A 22,500-nucleotide genomic window follows, 5' to 3' on the forward strand; every position below is an offset into this window, starting at 1 on the left:
TCTCTCTCTCTCTCTCTCTCTCTCTCTCTCTCTCTCTCTCTCTCTTGTCTCTCTCGTCGTAAATGTCCTTAAGTATTTATAAAATCACAAACTTGGCCGCGTGCCGAGCCCCGTGACTCAGCAGTGCCGCGAGATATGGTGGCATCACAATTTAATTAACGCTCGTTCAACACCCACTTCATCGTCACACCCTCTCTAACATTCCCTAAGTAAAAAGAAAGGAAACAAGAAAAAAAGAAAGAACAGAAAAAATAAACGAAACGAAAAAAGGAAGAAAAGAACAAGAAAAGAAAAGAAAATTATTATTGACGGTAACGGATACAGTGTCGAGTTTCTTTCGTTTTTTCATTTTTTTTTTTTGCTTTTTTTCGTCTCCTTCATCATCATCTTCTTCTTCTTCTTCTTCTTCTTCTTCTACTTCTTCTTCTTCTTCTTCCTCTTCTTCTTCGTCTTCTTCTTCGTCTTCTTATTCTTCTTCTTTTTCTTCTTCTTCGTTTGCGCTAAAGACTTCGAGAAGGAAGATGAGCGAAATTGAAACGAAAAGAAAAGAGAAGAGAAAAAAAGAGAGAGAAAAAAGAACGAAAAAGAAAAGAGAACGAAAAAAAAAAAATGATAAGAAGAATCGTTGAACGTACGCCAGAGAAAGTCTTAGTGGTATCGTCCTTGATCATTTACATCGAATTTCATATTCAAACGCCATTTTCCTATTTAATTTACGTATATATATGTCGAATTGAAAATATTTCTATAACTTTGATCACGTTTGAGAGAATCAAAAAAAAAAAAAAAAAGAAGAAGAAAGGAAGAGAAATATGTAGATCGTTTTGCAGGATGCGTACCACTGACGTTTCTCGCGTTTCGAAAAGGTAATAACGAATGTAACGGAAGAATTAATGCGTTTGTAACGGTAGGGCTTCTATCGCGAAACGGAACTCGAAACACTCCATCACATTCCGTGCGGAGATTTCTCGATGAAGGGCCAAGCACGATCGATCGTGCCGATAGCCCCAGGAATGACAAGATTTTTGTCCTCGATGATGGCCCAAAACGATCGCCGAATAATTAGAAAAGGATAGATATCCGCGTCGCCTGTTAAACTTTCCTCCAACGACGTCCGAACGAAGCCTGCCGTTCTTGTCGTCGAAATCGACATCTTCCCCGTGAACTAACAATTCTATGTTAAAAGAGCACCATATTCCGAGCGACAAATACCGCGTTCGATAACGAGAGCCATTCACGATCGAGCTGGAGATGCATGGCACATCTCTTCGTATTTCTTCTACTCTTCTCTTCTTTTTTCTTTTTTTTTTCTTTTTTTTTCTTTTTTTTTTCTTTTTTTTTTCTTCATTCCTCCCTTCCTACCCTTCTTCCTTCCTTCCCTGACAAATCTAAGTAGCTGATATCGATCTTGGACTTTTAAGAAGTACTAGTTTTGAATTCTCCGACGAGGAAAGTTAATATAATTTGTAATATCATCGAACGATTAAGATCAATATGTGAAATTGTAAAAACTCTATTGGGTTTAAGATTAACGAGTTTTTTCCCCGATTCGTCTTATCGCGAACGGTATCGATCGAATCGCTACTTTCCCACTAACGATCTGGCGCTCTTTGAACATAAATTTGAAAGCGAAGTAAAATGCCATTGGCGCAGGACGTCCGCGCGGCGAAATTTCCAACCACATCGCTAGTTACAGTCGTTACAGTATAGATACACTTATGTACAAGTGGCACCGCTACTTACGGAGCTCGGACTATACGTATTTGCTGGACAACTGTTTGGCCAGCTCCGTATACTTGAGAAACTTGGAGTGTGGGCTCTCCTCGAGCGGAGAGGCCGCGGACTGGGATGGGCTGCCGTTCGCTTGCGGAAGAGGCGGCGACTTGTTGCGTTGGGACGTAGGTGGAGACGAGGAACTGTGACTCGGGCCACCGGAAGTCGCTTGCGATGCCGCAGCGGCTGCGGCTGCCGCGGCCGCTGCTGCCGATCTTCCGATTGTCAATGGATCTGGGATGACCCCGTCCTTCACGAAATGCATCTTCGAAAGATGATGCCTATAGGCCCCTTTGGAGATGAACGGTGTGTCGCAGAAGGCGCACTTCATGATCGAGTCTGCCGTGACAACGGCGTCGTTACAGGCCCAACTGAAGGCTAAAATCGCTCCTGGTGTGGGTCCAGTTCCTGGTCCACTGGCACCTACCGCACTACCGCTTCCAGGTGCGATCGTACTACCGGAACCAGAAGTAGACCTAGACGCGCCGCTGCCACTGGGACCGCGTGTTTCGGTCTTGTCACAGAGTTTTTGTAGAGCCGCGAGCGGATGACTGCTCGTCTTTCGTCCTTGCGAGTCAACGGTATTACCAGTACCTCCTCCACCGCCACCGGATAGACTATCGAACATGGAAGAGAGCGCACCGAGGCTGCTGGAAGCTTTCGTGTCTGGCGTTCCTCTGGGGGTGACCGATCTATCGCTGCTAGTAGGACTGCTTGTACTGTTTCTGCAAGGACTACGAGCCACTTGCTCGACTTGGCTGGTCGATCTAGGCGTTGGTGGATTCATGCGAGGCGACGGAACTTCTCTACCTTCTTCGGTCGTCTCGTGAAGGCTGCTTCGCCGATGATTATACGAACCTTGTTCTTCCTCCTCTCTACAATCGTCCACGACTTCCTTCTTAACGAATACCTCTCTCGACGATTGCGCTTGTTGTTCTTCCTCGGTCGTTCCTCTTTCGTCCGTTTCTTCGTCCCTGGGTTCCTTCTTAACAACCACCGAGCTAGGTTCCTCGTCGCCGGACTCTTCCGTACCGAGATGATGACGGGCCGGTAATGGCGTCGTGGCTTGTTTATCCGGAGTGACACGATGGTGATGAGAATGGGCGCTAGAATGCCTCTCGTGGCCAACAGTTGTGAGATCCATACGTCTTTCCGGCGTCATCGTGTCCGTCCTACCGCTTCCTCTCTCGGATATGGAACTGGACTCGCTGCCGCTTCGCTCTCTCCTCGCGGCTGCGCTCGCATTGTAGTGTTGTTGCTGCTGTTGCTGATAAGATCGAAGAAGATTCATCGTTTGCGGATCCACTAGAGGCTTCGTATAATCAACGCTCTCGTCTATGCCCAATCTCTTGAGAATGCTGGTGCCCATAGGTGCGCCTGGTTGAGCGTGATGCAAACCTGCCGTGCCGTGTCTCACACGAGAATCGAAGCTCTTCTCGATCAGCTTCTCGATGGCGTTCAAGACAGAAGGCGAGGACGTGCCGGTTGTTTCGTTCGCTGTCGGCGTTGGAGTGTCCTTACCTGGCGTGGTAGCGTCGCTAGCCGAAGAAGGCGATCGGTGGTGCCTCGACGATACCGACGAGGCATCCTCGTTCACGCTTTTACGGCCGCTTTCGCTCGGCGGCAAAGTCGCTGGCAGATGATTCGACATGAGTGCGTTCTTCAAGAAGTTTCGTTGATTCACGCCGACCGTTCCGGCTCCTATGCACTGACGTATATGCTCGACGAAAATGGTTGTCTCGATCTTCTCGCCGCATTTCTCGCAGGTGATCCTACCGGCGTGCTTTCCAAGGCTGTGACTCAGACCGGTCGCAGCGTCGCCGTTCTTAAACTCGTTTTGCGCGCGTTCCAACTCCAATAGCTTCCTCACCGGCAATGATTTTTTCCGCTTCTCGCGCGTTTGTCTCCGGCGACCGCCGCTCTCGGTGATCGAGCGCATAATGTGCTCTTTATAGTGCGAATTCTTGACCATATGATTGCTCAACTCCTTCAAAGAACTAAAGGCCTGATCGCAAACTTTGCAAGTTAGTACGGCGCTGACGTGACTGCTGGTTGCTCCGGCCCCGGGACCACCACCGGCGTTACCTCCGTGTGGACCGGTTCCGGCACCGGGCGGTACTCCACCCGTATTTCCTCCGCTTCCGACTCCACCTCCGCTGCTACCGCTGCCGCCACCACCGCCTTTGCTCTCGTCGGAAGACTTCCAAGAAATGATTTGCTCTTGGGAGATAATGTTGGTATAATGCTGCGTTTGCTGCATGTGCGAGGTCATTTCTGCGAGGGAACGGAAGCTCTGGCCGCACCACATACACTTGAGAATCTGCCTGGTTTGTTCAGCACCTTTCCCCAGCCAAACGTCTTGACCTCTGACCAGCTTTCTCGGCAATGGCATGGTTTCCTTTATGAGAAGGTTCAACTCCGATGGACTTTGTTTGTTACTTGGAGCGGCGGAGTTGTTGCTACCGGCGTTGCTTGTCGAAGTTTGCGGCTGGTGCGATTGTTGCGGCGGCGGTATCGTTGGCATCGTCGTTTGTTGGGGATGCAAAGCTGCGGCTGGAGGTGGTACGGGCATATTAACGCCGCAATGCTTCGCTTCCTTCATGTGCGTTGTCATAGCGGCAAGCGTCGGGAAGCTTTGTTTGCACCATACGCATTTGAGAACATCTTTGGCCTGATCCGCTCCTTTGTTCAGCCAATGAGATTGCCAAGCACTGTGACGACTACTCGACGTCGTGGACGGCGTGCTGCCTACGGACGTGCCACCGCTGCTGCCGCTGCAGGAGGACGACCTGAAAAGATCCTCGCCACCTAGTTTGCTCAGCTCGCTCATTTTTTCCAGGGCCTTCGTCGCTTCGCTAGGCTGATACGATTTCTCGAGCGCGGCTGGTGGCTTCATTTTGCCGTTCCAAAGCTGATGATGATCTACCACGCCGCCAGTACTTTTCGGGGACAATTGTTGCTGACTAGTAGCCGCCGCCGCTACGGCTGCGGCAAAGTACGGAAAGTGCGAGGCCACGACTGGTGACGTCCACGGTGACACTACCGGTGGCCTACCGAACGTGGACGGTGAGCTGGCTGCCGTTGCATCTTGATGACTCGTGGGAGCGGTACCGGCCAATCTCGAGGATTTACGCGGTGGTGGGGGCGAGGAATCCTCGGGACCTGGTCGTTTTCTGCTAGGTACCGACAGATCCAACGGACCGTTGTTCGTCTCCGTCGAAGAGGACGGCGTTGGCGGTTTACTGAGGTTCAGAATATGCTCTTCCTCCTCCTCTTCCGTCGAAGAAGCTTTTCTCGTGCTGAAGTCCAGAACGGCTGGCAATGGGGTTGCCGAGGGTGATACCTCACCGACGCTGCTCGGCGAAACCAAGAGACCCGGAGTCGCAGCTGGTGGCGAACAAGAGGACGATACCAACGGCGATACCGAGCCTCGCGATAAAGGCGAATGTCCGAGGAGGAGTCGTTGATGTGTCTGTTGAAGATACGCTGCCATCATTGCCGCCGAATGCGGTGGAAGGAGAGGATGAGTCCCAAGGGGTAGAGGCACGATACTACTCGGACTAACTGGACTCGCGCTGCTCCTCGTCGCTAAGGGTGGGGGACTTCCGGTCGCCGGACCGGAGGATTCCCGAGAATCTCTCGAGGGACAGCGTGGACTCATTTGTTCCCTGAAAGAGTAACAAAAAGGGCTACTGAAAAAGGATGACCTTTGATATTCCCTTCGATTAGCCTGCCACGTTCGACTCATCGCTGATTTCCCGATTCACCTGCTTCGATCGCCTACTCTTTCTCTCTCTCTCTCTCTCTCTCTCTCTCTCTCTCTCTCTCTCTCTCTCTCCCTTCCTATTTTTACCTATCTCTTTCTCTCATCTGCGACTTTCCCTCCCCCACCCACCGATCTCTACAAAGCGCGTTCGATGCCACGAATCGTTCGTACCGGAACTCTCGACCGGACAGGCATCATTAATCATGATAACCGAGCGATAAATTTCTTGTAACTGATCCGCGAATGCCGGCACAACGCAGGTGACGCCGTGACGTTAATATTTCATAACCGGCCGCCATGAGAATTACTACGTAAACAGCTTTCGCTGTTGCTGCACGATGGAAACGACGAATACCCGGAATCGGTGATGAATATAAGCAGAAAAAAAAGTCTCGCGTGATAGATAGAGCCTCTCTTGACGCTGGCATGTTTCGCGACGCGAACAGCGATGGATAATTCACGCTTGAAAACGCCTGTCGTTCTTAACTCCTCGTATCTACGAGTATATGCATGCGAATAAAAATACAGAAGTGCAACGGGAAAAGAGATGATTCGCGTTAGCCTTACTGTCGCGTCGGTTCGTTGCACGCGTAAAATGCGACCGGGTGCACGACATATAATATTCATTTTTTCGAAAATACGAAAATACGTAAAACTCTAAGTCGTCCTGAGATGTTCCCTTCGGTAAAGTCCATTAGCATGTATCACAGGAATGTACACGCACGTGCGACGTGAGAAACGTATGATCGAATAATTCTCGAAACACTATGAAGAAGAAGAAGAAGAAGAAGAAGAAGAAGAAGAAGAAAAAGAAGAAGAAGAAGAAGAAGAAGAAAGGATGAAGAAAGAAAGCGAAAAAAGGGAAAGAAAAAAGAAATATTAGATACCTTACGGAACGTCATCCACGCATAGGAGAACGATCTATCTCAAGAAGCAAGCACGGACAGTAGAAGCACGTGGTCGAAGCATTTCGCGCGCGCGCGCACGCGTGTCTCTCTCTCTCTCTCTCTCTCTTTCTCTCACTATCTGTTTGTCTGCTCTCTCTCTTTTTCACACTTGACGACGAGGTGTTCTCGACGCGGAACGGAAGGGACACAGTAGAGCTGTCGACGGCTCGCTCGTAACTGACTCCTCCTGACTGAATGCCGAATGCGTGCCGCGAGATGAAAGGGGACCACCGCCACGCATGCAGGGGAAGTTTTTGGGGGCTGGCGGCTCGAGGGGAGGGGACGAACGACACCTCCGCCCTCCGCCACGGCGTCCCGTCCCTAGTTTAGTGAGAGAGAAGCTAGAGGTGGAGGTGGTGATGGAGGTGGAGGTGGAGGTGTAGGTGGAGGTGGAGGAGGCGTTAGCGGAGCAGTGGGTGCCTCTAACGGGTGCCGCTAGCGGGCTCCTGTGCAGGGCGGCGGCGTAGGACGCTCTCCGTAACACGTGCCTATCTCTATTAGCCGTGCGACGTTGCGCGGCAGCCACCGATATCAGCTCTGACACCAGCTTATTTATCCCTCTGCTTCCATCCTACTCTTCTCTCTCTCTCTCTCTCTCTCTCTCGTTTAACCTGCCAGTACGGCGCACACGACGAGACCAGCTCTATGACGATTTGTTGCGTTCAAACAAGGAACAGAACGTAAAACACACACATACACACCTACATACACCCAACAAACACACATGCGTGCATACACAGAAGAGGGACCCAACGACGGCAACATCAAAGTGCAAAAGCAGCGTACGGCTTCCCCGATGATTTAGGTGCTTTATTATCTAGTCTATGGATAAAGCACCGACTAATGAGTTTGAAACGCCACAATGTTGATCGTTCCCTCCCCCTCTTTCTCTCTTTCTCTCTCTCTCTCTCTCTCTCTCTCTCTCTCTCTCTCTCTCTTTTTCTGTGCCGCATCTCATCGTACATGCAATCGTCTAATTGTAGTGTGGCTTTGTTACACGATTCCGTTTTAAAGACTTAATTTTATAACAACGCGTGACTATTTGCTTTTCTGTGTAATTGACTACTATTTTATTGGGCCAATGATATTTGATAAACCCTCTTTCTTATGCTCGCAATGTTGATAATCGCACTATAAGAGCTACCTATGTATGTATGTATGTACGTGCGTACGCTGAAGAAACGTTTTATTCCTTGCGTGACCAGGTTTACTCGGAGAGAATGTCCCACGAGTGTTACTTTCGTTTGATAAAGTAGTGACGTTGTTTCTTCGATACAGTGACGTATCCGAGAACGATCAAAATTCATATTACTGATATGTAATCTCGCGGAACTATATACATACGTACTAATTTCTCGTAGCGACTTGCTCGGTCGAGTGTTTATTTTAAGCTGGTTCGTCTAAGGGGGTTCAAGGAAGCTTTGATATCGACACGAGGCTCGAATATGCTTCGCTGATAGGCTTTGTAAATAGCGTACCGTACACTAAGACTAGCCGTGGCGCACTGGCAACTTTTACGATGGTCGATTAAATAGTTTGATCACTTAAAAGTTACTTTTATCTTTTGGTACGCGCGCACTGAACGACTAAATAGTTGCTAAAGAGCTTCAGTACGAAACGGATTTCATATAAGTCGTATGTGTTTATGTCCGATGTTGTTTGATTTGTATTCTACAAAGCCTATTTCTTCGACAACTTTACGACTAACTGGAAGCAATTGAAAAGTCATCAAATATACGATCTATTGTCACCGTTCGACTATATCCTTACCTTCGGTAGGAGATATAGAGCGTGATGTAATTTTTTCATTTGCCGCAATTAAAAGATCACGAGTGCACGGATTTGTATGTTAAAAAAAAAAAAAAAGAAACTATTTGTGTTGAAAAAGTTGCCAATACATGTCAGACATTGGAATATGTTTATGGAGTGAGCTTAAAAGAGGACACAGAGAAGACAGTTGGTTTAAAACAAGCCAGTGTCAAAGATGTATCGTATCGATCAAACTAACGTAATTCATTATTAAATATCGATTTAATTATTAATCAGATATCTTCGTTAATACGACGAAGTATTCGTTATTTCGTCATTTCATCTAACAGATATATTATTTATATTAGGAAAAATAATTGTTCCATTGACTCGAATATGATTGACGCGTCATGTGATATAACGAGCAACTTGAATACCTGTCAGGTGGTCCGGTATCCCTCAAGATGGTAGGGTTCAATCTCGCAGAAGCAGAAGCGGGTGGTGGCGTGGGAGGCGATGCTTCCTCGTCATCCTCCTCGTCGCTCGCCTCGCCATCTTCGTCTTCTTTGGCCGCAGGTGCGCAACCTCTCTCGCTAGGGCTGACGGGGCCATCCTCGTCGACGCAATCGCCCTCTTCGCCCTGGAGGTCCGTGCCAGGCCCTGAGCCTTCGACGCCGTCCTCCCCTGCGAAACAAATAAAAATTCGCTTTTTGATTATGTCGGGCTTTACGTTAGACATTATCAAACAAATATTTTCTAAGATCATCTAATACTATCTCAATTAATTTATCATGTTTATTAATTAACGTTAATAACGGGTTATCGTTGCAGGTAAATTTCGTTTGAAGCAAAACCCAGAGAACGAATGAGAACAATTTTAGAAAATATCAGAATTTCTATTTCGAATAGTCGGGAAGAAAGTCTATCTTTTTTTTCTTTTTTTCTTTTTCTCTTTTATTCTTTCTTTCTTTTTTTTTTTTTTTTTTTTTTTTTATCAATTACCATCGTAGGATTGGCAGAGAAATCGTTTCAGGTTTTGATAATTTATAGAATATATATCCGCAGGCTGAAATCTTCGATATCGCGGTTCCATCGACTGCAGCCATCCGTGACAGAAACGCCGTTGGAAACAGTGAAGTAGGACTTTCTATCATCTAAAGCATCGGGCACGAGGTGATTAAGTACGATAGAAGGAGAAAGGAGGGGGCAGAGAGCATGCGACCCGGTAGAGAGAAGACGCTCAGAAATGACGGAGCTAAGTACCCAGGAGTGATATAAAGGTGCAGATGGCGAGTAACACAATGGCACTATCGGTTCATTTATCAGCCTTTCGCGACGGCGCCGCTGCCAACGACGACTACGACGGCGACAGCGATGGCGTCGTCGACATCTACCGTACTCTACGATGAGAACGTTGGATACGTCGTCGACTATGACACTGTACCATTGTGAATCGGGAGAGAGAACTTCCGTCATTTGCATTATGAGTTTTAATCAAATCATTTCCTTTTAGAAGAGAATCGACGAATCTTAGAGAGTCTGGAGACGGTGGCCCACAAACTCGTACAATTTCATTCCCGTGTTTCTTTCCCCGATATTAATCGTGATTAACATTCGATTCGTTGGATAACGAAATATTGTCAAATAGCGAACGCTTTTCAGGGGTTTATTATTCAAGATGGAGGTAAGACTGGAGTATAATATATATAATAGTAGAAGCAATGGAGCGTCGAACAGGAGACGGACAACGAGCGAAGATGCGGTCTTGAAGCTCTTTCCTTCTGTCTCTCTCTCTCTCGCTCTCTCTCTCTCTCTCTATCTCTTTCTCTTTATCGGTAGAACCCTCGGAAGACCGCCATCTTGAGAACGGCGTGTCCACCTCCAGGAAGGGAGTGTCGTCGGTGGCGATCTCTTCTGGTACTCGTACGAGAGCGTAAGAGAAGAAGAGGATGAGTAGAAAGGTACGGGGAGGCGGAAGATAGTCAACGGCAGCACACCTCCCCGATGTAGAGAGGGGGTGGGGACAAACCAGGAGCACCGTCCTACTTTGCCGACTGACCAACCAAACGATCGTTTGTTCGCGGATGGGCCACGGAAGAGGGAGAAGAAAGGAGATCGCACATTGATCCGTAGGAGCATCGGCAACTAATTACGCAGATTTATGTCCCCATTGTCCATTGTCTCTCTCCCAGAGCGGCCCTTCGAGAAGGCAACGCGACCGAGGACGACTCTTGCTCGTGGAAGCACCGCACGGTTTCGAGATCCTACTCGTGAGAGTGAGAGAAACGAACGGGGGGCTACAAAAAAAAAAGGAGAGAGAGAGAGAAAGAGAGAGAAGAGACAAGCACGACGACAACGACGAGGACGACGAAGAAGACGAGGACGACGACGAGAAGAGATAAAAGGAGGACCCTGAGGATCGCTCGGTTTCAAGCATGTTGCGGGGAGGGGAATGCGAGAACTTGCAAGAGAGCGAAAGAGAGAGAGAGAGAGAGAGAGAGAGAGAGAGAGAGAGAGAGAGAGAGAGAAAGAACGAGCGGGCGGACCACCGGCAGACAGCCCCGCCCGCTTCGAATATCGTCTCTTCTTTTACCCTCTCGACTTGCTTCGCTCGTATGTACGCTCGTCTACCTTTCTTCCTTCCTCGCTTCTTCTCGCTTCTTCCTTTCTCGGTCCTCTGTATTTCTCCTTATTCTTTTCCTTTCATCATTTTCCATTATTATTTCGGCAATGTCATTCGCGTCACTTGTTTTTTTTACTCTTTATATCTCTCTCGATCATAGTCGGTCAAATCTTTCCCTTCGACCTGGACGAGAGACTTCAATGAAAGCATCCATCTTTTAATAACAATGAATCATTTAAATATCCTCTTATGCGAGAAAAAATTGACGAATCTCTTGATCGTCTTGCTGTAATATCTTGTTGTAAATCGTAAAATGAAAAAATTGTTCATTGATAACTGAGAATACTGTATATACATATATTTACTTGGACGATCGCATAAATATATCCAGTTATGGTCAAGGTCACGGCAACTACCGAGAAGAGGATGCAAATGTTGCACGAAGGAACGTCGTGCGGGTCCTATTGGCAGGCCGCTAACAAGGTGCACGGGGGGTTGCTTGCATATACCGGCGCGGTGCAAGGAAAGATACGACGGGAACGTGGCGTACCGAGTTTAAAAGCGGCCGCAGCCCTGACACTCGAGAAGATGTTGCCGTACGATATCCGTTCCTCCTGTCCTCGCGGCTACTTCAGCTGCTGGTACCTCGCTGCCAGCTAGTACTTACATTAGTACATACGTATGAAGCTTTAAGCCTTTTTTCTTTTTTCATTTTTTAACGTTTCCTCTCTCTCTCTCTCTTTCTCTTTCTCTTTTTCTCTGCTCTTCATTCTTCTACGAACGAACATCTTTTAATCTATGTTAACGTCATACAATTTTTTATCTAACATTCATTTACATTAAAACTGTAAGAAACAATAATTAGTCTTATCGGTTCGGCTTGCTCTTTTCTGTAAAATTTGTTTCTTTTTATTTTTTGTTTTTTCTTGAGTTCCATTTTACTTGCTTTAACGCTTTGTACGTACGTACACACACACACATATATACATATATATATATATATATATATATATATATATCTTGCTTCCTTTTTCGCCTATCGCCTTTACAAGGTAGTTTCTCCATCTTATTCGCTCCTCATAGCGTCACGCAAACGTTGCTGCTTCGTAGCTGTCCTCTCTCGTCCGCCTCCTTTTATTTTCACTATTCCTCTCGTAGCCTTTTCCTCTGTCCATCTTCCGAAGGAACATGTGCTACGAACTCGACTACACAGATAGCCGAGTAGCTACATACGCGCGCAACACATGTTGCTATGTGAAACTGGTTAACTGCTTACCCGGTTGAGTATCCATGGTGTTCGCGATACCGCGATCTAACTCTCTTCGCCGCGAGTTCTCGGCAACCGACGATAGTCACGCTCACGAGTCATGGAGACCCGATCGTACCTTTGCTAATTGCCAGTAACCTTGTTCAAACTATCAACGTTTTCCCTTCCATTCGTAGCACGATGGACGCTAAAGTTTCTCTTTCTCTTTCTATCGTTTTTTTTCTTTCTTTCTTTTTTTCCTTCTGTCTCTTTCTCTCTTTTTATATCTCGTCGAACGTATCTGGATCATACTTGAAAATATTTTTATATCTAGAATAGTACCTATTTTGTCGGTTTAAATTTAAAAGGATCGATACACGTTTCATTTTCCTATCAAGAAAAATATCGGAAAATTGGTTTCTTTAACAAAGTTTTTCAATAGATGTCACCAATTTTATACGATCGATCTCAGACGATGATGATGAAAGCTTCGAAATTATCTGCCCGAAAATATAAACAAAATGTTTATTTAATCAAGTGATAACTCAAAATATTCCTTAAGGAAAAGATTCCTCTGTAATATTTGAGAGATTTGAGAAATCTCAAAGTGTCCGGCAAATGGATTCCTCAGGATGTATTCTCCTTAGCGTATACGTAAATCACAGAGATGACCAAGAAATATACTTTAACGCGTTTAAAAGCACGCAGTAGTGTACATTGCACGACGCCTTGATTTATGCGACCTTCGAAAGTGCTAAATCAGTTTCATTTAACGGTAATTAGACTCACTAGCGTAGTCATACTTTCGCACTCGGTTAAATTTATGACGGCTGCCGAGAAGAGAGTAATGTTTAATTATTTGCTAGGCACCTTATCGAAAGCGGGATTATTTAACGATAAACTTTTGAGAAGATAAAAGAGATAAATCGACTTTCCTCCTATGGAAAACACGCGTTATTCGGAAAGATTTCGTACATCGAAAATAAATTTCGATACCTTTGAAAATTGCTTAACCGTAAGTAGAAAATAAATAAAATGAAATAAGAATCATCGGTTTCCCCCGAGTAATCTTGATACGGAATCACTCTCATGAGATTCTATTACGAGAACGAAATTAAATTCGTTTGTTATTTGTTCGTAGTCTTGAGCGAGCGACCATGCATGGAGGCATAAAAGAATTTCATCTCTGTCCTTTATTATTGTTATCTGCACGGATAAAACTCGAAAGACTCTTTGGTTTGATTTCGTCGAATCTTTAAGCGTCATCGTATCCTTCCTCGTGTCATTCTCACGTCTTTTCGTTCGCGATAGTGTCAGAGACACTCCTTCTCAGATTTCAAGCAGAACTACGTTTGATGATAACGGAGATGAGAATGAATGAAAAGATAAAGATGAAAGGAGGAGGGGTAGGTGGAGTAGAGATGGGAATAAATAGGGATCATAGGAAGAGTCAGTCATAGAAATGAAATTTGCGAATAAACGGATCGAAGTTAGCTTAAAAGCCGGCAATAAAACAATACATAATAAGCCGGCGGCGCAGCGGCCGCGGCAGAGATGGAACAAAAGGAGACTGGAGGAGGACAGGAGAGGAGATGAATTTCTGATGCGAGAACCGTCGGGAGGCTGGCGAGGAGAGTGACAGGAGGCAGACGAAGAGACGAACGGATGGACGGACAGGCAGGCAGACAGACAGACAGACAGACAGACGGATGGACGGACGAACGAACGGACGGATGGACGGACGGGCGGACAGAAGGACGAGGATGAGGATGAGAATGAGGAGGAGAACGAAGAGAGAGACGGGAGAGGCTCTGCATTGTGATTCTCTCGCGGTCTGCCAGAGAGTGACTGACGGGTGAATCCGTTCTCCTTCCTCCACGCGTCCCTCCTCCCTCCATCCGTCTTTCCTCTCATTCTCCCTGGGCACTTCTTCCTCTCGAAGCGAGCGCCTCTCGAAACCCAGAGCTACAGCTACGCCAAGATGTACCGAACGAGAGAGAGAGAGAGAGAGAGAGAGAGAGAGAGAGAGAGAGAGAGAGAGAGAGAAAGAGAGAGAAAATTGCTCGACCAGCGCCATTTCATGATTTTCCTGAATCGTATGTTCGCATTCTGCTTTCATTTCTTTTCACTTTATTTTCCTTCTGCTTCTCTTCATGCACCGTACAAACGCGAGGCATGAAACGACGACGGTGATTCGATCTCCGCCATTTCTTTTTCTTCGTTGAAAGCAAATCTACAGAAGGAAGTTCGTAAACTGCTTTATAACAAATGAAAGCCGTGATAGCCGATGAAAAATCTTTACGATTCATTTTTGTATTTTTCATTCGTTTTGCTTAAGAGGAGGCTTGGCCGGGCGTCCAAGCGTCCTCTTGAAACGTCAGGTGGTCGGATTCGTGATTCATTTAGGCGATCGTTCGGGAGGACGTAAACGGAACAGGAGGACAGGCTTCGGAGCCGAAGACGGAGTACCTACCTACCGTAGTCTACCTGACTGATTGACTGATGAGGCGACTGTTATCCTAAGTCAACACTCACTCCATCAGCCTGTCGAATGTTCTTTCTGTCTCTTTCCTTTGCTTCTTATTTTCAGACTCTTCTCGAACGTGGCGCATCGTGCTAGATCAAACCCACGTTCCACCTCGAATGTTTCTCTCCGACGTATGTAACTATGCATGCATGCATGTATGTATGTATGTATGTATATATTTATGTATGTACGTATGTACGTATGTACGTATCTCGTAACGCGTAAAATAAAACATCTCTCGATCGTACGACGTACTCACGTGGGTAGCTATTTTTGATTTCTTTAACGCGCCCAATGTAATTAAATTCGTGTTTATTCGCTTTCCTTGTTTCACGTTGACGTTCGCAGAGATTTTTTTGTTTTTTAATTTTCTCTCTTCTCTTTGTTCTTCTCTTTCGTTTTATGACATCGAAGATATCAACGTAACGAAATATTTTTCTCCATCGTATCGGGGAAATAAGATGAGAAAGTTTTTACGTTAGATCCTAATTGAAACAATTCGAAAGAGAAAGAGAAGGAATCGGCACCGAGTTAGCCGTTTAAAAAGCGATCGACAGAAGTGCCACCGCGGACGAAAAAGAAGAAGAATAAGAAAGAAGAACAAGAACAAGAAGAAGAAGAAGAAGAAGAAGAAGAAAAAGTTTCAGATCCGGAGATCGGTTGGGAAAAGAGCATTCTCTCTACTTCAATTTTCTATACGGATATTCCGAAGTCGCGGCACTTGGACACGCCTCGTTCAATCTCGCGCGATCGACAAGGGCTGTGAAAAGCCTGAATCCGCGCCGCCCGATTGCTTTCTCCCTGCTGCCACCGCCTTTCCTGCGTACACTTGAAATCTCCCTTCTACTCTCTCTCTCTTTCTCTTTCTATCTCCTTCTTCTTTTGTCTCTCTCTCTCTCTCTCTTTCTAGCTTTCGCTCGAGTCACAACTCGAAATACCCAGCTTCGAGATCTTGGATTTCCTGGGCCCGATGGCTCTGCTCTACGAAATTGTCGTTTCTCTTGGTAACAAAGTCGCGGGAATATTACGTGGCGGAATCCGCAAGAGCTCCGTCCGATGCTTTTCATTTCGTTGGTACGACTACCGTGTATCCGAGAAACGTCGCATGTAGTACGCCTACCAAGAAATTCTCCTCTAATGTCGAAAAATATTCTTCGTAGTGAAAGCTTGAGGGTGTACTCTCGCGTCCCACCATTTCCCGATAAATTATCGCGTGTCTTTCGATCAAGGGTGCGAGAGAGAGAAAGAGAAAGAGAGAGAGAGAGAGAGAGAGAGAGAGAGAGAGAGAGGAATGGAAAGGAAAGGAAAGGGAGACGCGTCGAACAAGAATTACTTTCTTATACCTATTCCTCCACGATCGATCGATAAAAAGCAATCCGGAATGATCGGCAAAACGTTTGGCCAATTAGTCGAGCCAACGTCCTTTTGTTCTCATCAAGGATAGATTCGTAAGAGAGAGAGAGAGAGAGAGAAAGAGAGAATGCTTACACGCTCGACTGCAATGCGATGTATGAAATGCGGCCAAAGAAACTCTAAAGAAAAAACTCTGCTCGATTAATTTATTTCGGTATGTCGAGAGAGACAGATATAGAGAGGAAGAAGAGAGGGGGAGAGAGAGAGAGAGAGAGAGTGAGAAGGGGGAAAGAATAGAAGGATGAGAGGGGACAAAACGTCACGAGTTCGCGCCAAAGGCGTAGTAGCATCGTTCTGTATTGCTCTTGCTTTGAGGAGGCCTGAGAAAACCGCGAGAGATGAGAGTGAGAGCAGGAGAGAGTAAGAGAGAAGTGAAAGGAAGATGCGAGAGAGAGAGAGAGAGAGAGAGATACAACAAGAGAACGACGACTACGACTACGACTACGACTACGACGACGAGGACGACGACGAAGACGACGACGTAAAAGTGGGAGATGACGGAGCGACAGAAATGTCAGGATGACGGTGAGTGATGGACAGGAGCCCCGGCGACGCAAAAGCTCTTGCGTTTCTCGTGAGAACAGCGCTTGGCAGATTGGCAAGATACACCGCGACCGCTCAAACGCTTGTACGCTTTATTAATGTTCGTATTTTAGTGACATTCTCTCTCTTCCACCTCTCTATTTCACCTCTCTCTTTCTCTTTCTCTCACTTTCACATATACAAAACCCGTACCACTTACAATGAGAATGTCATGCAAATGTTCTCGGCTAACGGAAAATAATTCATAGTAACCAGTCGAAAAACGATAGTCCGCAAGTGATTCCTTTATTATTTTCTCGGTATTACGTTAAAACGCGTTAGTGCATTCGTTCGTATCGAGAGGGATATTCTCGATTCTCGAGAGATCTCGAACGTCACGATTAATTTTGTAGATGTAGTACGGTGGGACGTGCGGGATTGAAAACTTTAAAATAACTCGTGCACACGCGAAAACGTGTACTTTATACCTGCCGCGCGTCGTTCCACAGCAACGAATACGAAGACTACGATTACTACAACGACGACGACGACGACGACGACGACGACGACGACGACGACGACGACGACGACGACACGTTTCCGTTTGCGGCTCTCTACCGTAATTCGTTGTTTATTACGGTAATAAATATTCGGACTACGTTTGTCGTTCCTAGTTCGAAGAGGGATGGACGAGTGAGAACGGCGTATCCATCTTCCAATTTTATTTTCGAATTTTTGGCACGAACAATGTCGGACTTGCAACTTAACGATTCTCGTTAACGATAACAACGATGAAATAAAGAAAGGAATTCCGATCGATTCGTAAAACCGGTTATTAGTCATAGACTCCTAGTTAATACCTTTTATCATAAGCGAATTCAAATTGTCACTGAATACTAATATTTGCGCGGTTCTCGGATAACGTTAGCGCGTTGGCCGTTTAGCGTGTCCCCCTTAATGCATTCTCGCTTTAATAACTAGCTAATACGTTTAGATATATGGCGGGAATTATAAATCGATGCATTAGGCGGAGCGTGAAAGAAAAAAAAAAAAAAAACACGTGACGCTTTAACGACGCTCTTAATGTCTTTGCCTCACAATGTAAAGACGGCTTATCCCCTTCTCCTAGATGCTTTAGGACGTCGTAAATAAGAGCGTACTGGGCGCAGATCGCGAACCAAAGAAGAATAATTATTCCGTTATCCTACAATCGTGATAATAATGATAATAATAATAATAATAATAATAATAATAATAATAATAATAATAATAATAATAATAATAATAATAATAATAATAATAATAATAATAATAAAGAAAAAGAAATGCAAGAAAAGAAAAGACAAGAGGAAAAGAAAAAAATTTTTCGAAGGAGAGAAAAAGGATAAAAGGAAAACGAAAAAGTAAAAAAAAAACGAATAGTAAAGCGAACGTTTTATATACATCGCATCGTGTCACTTATTTTTCGGAGGATCGTACGACGATTCTCTCGGTATTCGAAAAAGTATCATTCAAAACGTGCCAAAAGAATGTTCACTTCGTCGGTCGCAAGAGCCGCGTCACTTAATAATCTACCTCTATGTCTGTTTCGTAGCCTTTCGCATTTCGTGAGAAGAGGTATAATTAACTATACAGCATCATCGGGTTGCGGAGAGGAAGGAAAAGTAAGAAAGATAAAGAAAGAACAAAACGAAGGAGAGAGAAAGAGAAAGATAGATAGAGATGGAGAGAGAGAGAAAGAGTGAATGAGTATATGAGTGTGCGAGTATGTGAGACAGAGAGAAAGAGAGAGAGAGAGAGAGAGAGAGAGACGGAAGCGCGGTATCTCTTTGGTGATTGGGTGGTAGGGAGTGAGAGGTATATAGAAGGCAATCGGGTTAATAGTCTCGCGCGTTCTTCGTCGAATGGTATTAATGCACACAACGTGCACGTACAACACCTATACACGTAAGCAAGCCGCGAAGATGCAAGCAGCCGATGCGAGAGACCGATGCAGGTACGACGACTGGATGATGGATGGACGGTACACGTCCGGTAAGACCGTTCGTCCGTCCGTCCGTCCGTCCAACCGTGCGTCCATGCGTCCGTCTATCCGTTCGTCTGTTCGTCCGTCGGTCAGATCGCGCAACAGGCGACAGTGATGATCGATGCGGGACTGCCGTCGTTCCTGCTCCTGGCTCCTGCTGCCACTACCGAGCATGGTGCTCGGTCCCTGATATTGATGCTGATGCCTTCGTTGCTCCTTAGGAAGGCAAAATCCGCAAAACTCGTTTCTCTCTTAGTTAAGTGTCTACTCGTTTCTAATGATTCTTACGGAAGTTGACGCGGACGCGATCAATGATATATTTTGATTAATGAGAACATTGCTTTTAAATTAAGATATGAAGAAAGGATCTTCGATATATATATATATAATTATATATAATATATATTTATTATAATATATATATTTTATATATATTTTAATTATTATATAGACGTATATATGCAATATATATATACACACACACACATATATATATATATAATGTTTATAAATGTAGAATAAAGAAGATTTATATTAGAGAAGATAAATCAATACTTTCGACGTATGGTCATGGAATTTAACAAAGTTTATGTACGTAGACGGATGAAAGGGAAAGAAGATGAGGGAGCTCTTCTCGGATTTGTCTATTCTCGAAGAGGGGAAGAACGATCTCGCGATAGACGAGACGTCAACAGTACCTCACGCTTCCCCTCGTTCTTTGGTAGCCGTTCGGCTTTGGAACGTTCGACGAACGTCCCGAACCGGACGCGGCACCGAACGAGAGAAGCCGTAGAAGCGTGGATGGCACTGTGAGGGACAGAAAGAGAGAGGAGGTGACAGGAGGACGCCTTCATCACGATATCCGTCACTCCACTCCTCTCTCTTTCTCTCTTTCTCTCTTTCTCTGTCTCGTGCTTTCTTCAGTTCCTCTTTCTCTTCGTCCTTCTCCTCCACCTCTTCTTCCTCCTCCTCCTCCTCCTCCTTCTCCTCCTTGTCCTCCTTCCACAGCTCTTTCTTGCACTTTCCGTCACGCTGCCTTTCGAAGTGTCAGTCCTGTTACAGACTGCCGGTGCACGGCCCGTGACAACAATAATTGTCAGCGAAGTAACGTCTCTCAAGTCGAGAAAGAGCGAGGAGAAAGGGTGAAACGTCCGACGAGAGAGGAAGAGAGAGCCGACAAACGCCGCTGTTTGCCCGCGCGCGCGGGTACGCGAACGGGCGCGAAAGAGAGAGAGAGAGAGAGAGAGAGAGAGAGAGAGAGAGAGAGAGAGAGAGAGATAGAGAGAGAAAGAGAGAGAGAGAGAACGAGCAGTACGCTCTATTTATAGAACCGACAACAAACACGGAGCAGCTGGTGTCGATCCGTCCGGTTATCGTTGCGTTTACACTGACTGTGTCATATTCGCTTTCTCTCTCTCTCTCTCTCTCTCTCTTACTCTCTACTCCCTCCCTGTCTCTTTCTCTTCTTTCTTTCTTTCTCTCTTCTCTTTTCTCTCTCTCTCTATCTCTCGCGAAGCCGCACAGAAGTTAAGAATCTTTCGCCTTCCTGTATGCCCGTCCATCACATAAGTGTTTCCTTAATACGCGAACGTCTGTGCCAATGTACAATTTCTTACCAACCCTCTTTCTCCTCCCTTTTTTTCTCCTCATCCTTATCCTCATCCTCATACCCCTCCTCCTCCTCCTCCTCCTCCTCAACCGCCACACCCCACGTCGACCTCTACCCCTCCTCTCTAATAATACAAACTTAGAGAGAAGAAAGAAAACAGAAAAAGGCCAAATGAAAAATCGTACACGTACACGTCGACTTCCTTTTTAGAGGATCGCGTCAGACCAGAAAGAGAGAGGAGGAGAGAGAGGGAGGGAGGGAGAGAGAGAGAGAGAGAGAGAGAGAGAGAGAGAGAGTGTTCTTACGGACGTTTCGATCCGTTCCGCGCGAAATACTTTAACACACAGAAGAGAAGGAGACGGAGAAGGAAAAGGAGAAAGAAAAGAATAAGGAGGAGGAGGAGGAGGAGGAGGAGAAGGAGGATACTTCGCGGCTGGCCGCTCGCGGTGTGACGGACGTAGAGAAAATAAGGCGCGTGACCGGTCCGCGTCTTAATCCCGTCTTCTCTCGAATGGATGTCTCTCGAAAAGAGCCGGCCGTCCGTCGCTTCTGCACATCCTCTTTTCGTTTCGTTCGAGAAGAAGAAGAAGAAGAAGAAGAAGAAGAAGAAGAAGAAGAAGAAGAAGAAGGAGAAGAAGGAAGAGAAGAAAGAAAAAGAAGATGAAAAGGAAGATGAAGAAGAACAAGAAGAAGAGGAAGATCCCGAAATAGGCCGACGTGCTCGCGAGCGCGAATGAGCGAACGGCCGGCTCACCGATCCGTCCTAATAAATATTGTGTCAACGTAAATAAATGCTTTGCCACGTGGTACGCTCGAGTGGCTAGACTAAGAAGCAGTAGTAGTGTGAGAGAAAGAGAAAGAGAGAGAGAGAGAGAGAGAGAGAGAGAGAGAGAGAGAGAGAGAGAGAAAGAGAGAAAAAGTGAGAGGAGGGAGAATATGGCGGCAGACTCGATCCGTCCTCCGGATGACGGACGGTTGATGTACAGAAGGACAGGTGCACTTTTCGATCTTCTCTCTCCGACATTCAAACTGTTCTCGGCCCTGAGGCAATTCTCTTACCCCACGTTTCTTCCATCGTCGTCGTCTTCGTCGTCGTCATCTTTTCGACTTCGTTTTCGTTTCGATATCATGTTCCTACTTCCGTCTTATCTTTTTTTTACTTTCGCGATTCGTTCCGTTTTGCTTACTCTTGACATTCCTTCGAGTCTAAAGATTTCTATTGATTCTTACTATATTATTCTCTGTTTCTCTATCTTTAGGTATATTATATACGTACAATACGCCATATGCATCTGCCACATCTAGATATTATATTTTGTAGTTGCGGAAACGATTTATTCGAATCGATATTGTAAAAGCTTTTACGAATAGATAATGATCAAAAGCTCGTGTATTACCTACTCGTAAACTCGTCGGTACATAGTCGGTAAAAATCGAATATCTTTCCTATTCGTTGGCCAAGCGTATAAAGTATTTGCTACGTACGTACGTCCGGCAGATTAGCGTGAATAGGGATTAGAAACATCGACTTGTCGTTGAAGTAACGGATGGGTGATGCGGTGGACAGGTGCACCACTCAATCTTCCTCTCTCGCGCCGTTCTCCTCTAATTTGCCTGTCTCTGCGGGCTTCGATCCGCCATCCTGTCCGTGTAAAGTGCGTCACGGATGCGCCGGTTAACTTTGCGCAAAAGTCTCAACCGATTTCTATGTCCGTTACTACCATTTTTCTTCCATAACCTCTTCCGTAATTATTTCCACTCTCGAGAAATGTATTCGGTTTGTCTTAGCGACCGGTAATGGCGTCGATTCACTGGGAATGAAGAGCTCGCGTCGTTCTAAAATTACTTGAAAAGCAACCGTCAATGAATTTAATATACTCGGACGTTTCGAAAGATCTTTCCGTCGGTTTAATTCTCGTAATATTTCCTCTCTCCTTCGTCGTTACGGAAGTCCATTAAATATCTCTTCATCGGTGGACAGCCGCCTAAAAATAGTCATGCTAATGCGGTACATGACAAGATTTACGAGCCACCCGTATCTGTTACTTCGACGTACTTTCATCGATCACCAGACGGCTACTTAAAAATCCAATCTCGCGCGTTACGATCTTAAAAATTTTATAAAGGGCACTATAAACGTACCGCGATATCTTCGAAGAAAGAAACTTCGGACGCATTCGTACTATATGGAATTAGAGTAAAATTATGATCGGTTCTGTCGGTTGGTGGCCTTCGTCCTTTTCACGGCTGGAAATACGCGTATAAAGAAGAAAGAAAAAGTGAATAAGAGGAACAAGAA

The 22,500-nt window shown here is 45.7% G+C and overlaps 1 protein-coding gene across 7 annotated transcripts in view; it reads right to left on the bottom strand.

Annotated features, from left to right (window-relative positions):
• LOC122636595 (protein tiptop) overlaps positions 1 to 22,500 on the bottom strand; it is a 139,780-nt gene continuing 117,280 nt past the window's right edge. For all 7 annotated transcript variants that reach the window (XM_043827974.1, XM_043827970.1, XM_043827972.1 and 4 more), the window contains 2 exons: positions 8,673 to 8,919; positions 1 to 5,441 (listed from right to left, as the gene is read on the bottom strand). In XM_043827974.1, the coding sequence (XP_043683909.1) occupies positions 1,754 to 5,441; positions 8,673 to 8,919 (3,935 nt within the window). In that variant the 3' untranslated portion in view covers positions 1 to 1,753. The remainder of the gene's footprint in view (positions 5,442 to 8,672; positions 8,920 to 22,500) is intronic.

The sequence above is a fragment of the Vespula pensylvanica genome, chromosome 22 (assembly GCF_014466175.1).
Source record: "Vespula pensylvanica isolate Volc-1 chromosome 22, ASM1446617v1, whole genome shotgun sequence".
Classification (NCBI taxonomy): domain Eukaryota; kingdom Metazoa; phylum Arthropoda; class Insecta; order Hymenoptera; family Vespidae; genus Vespula; species Vespula pensylvanica.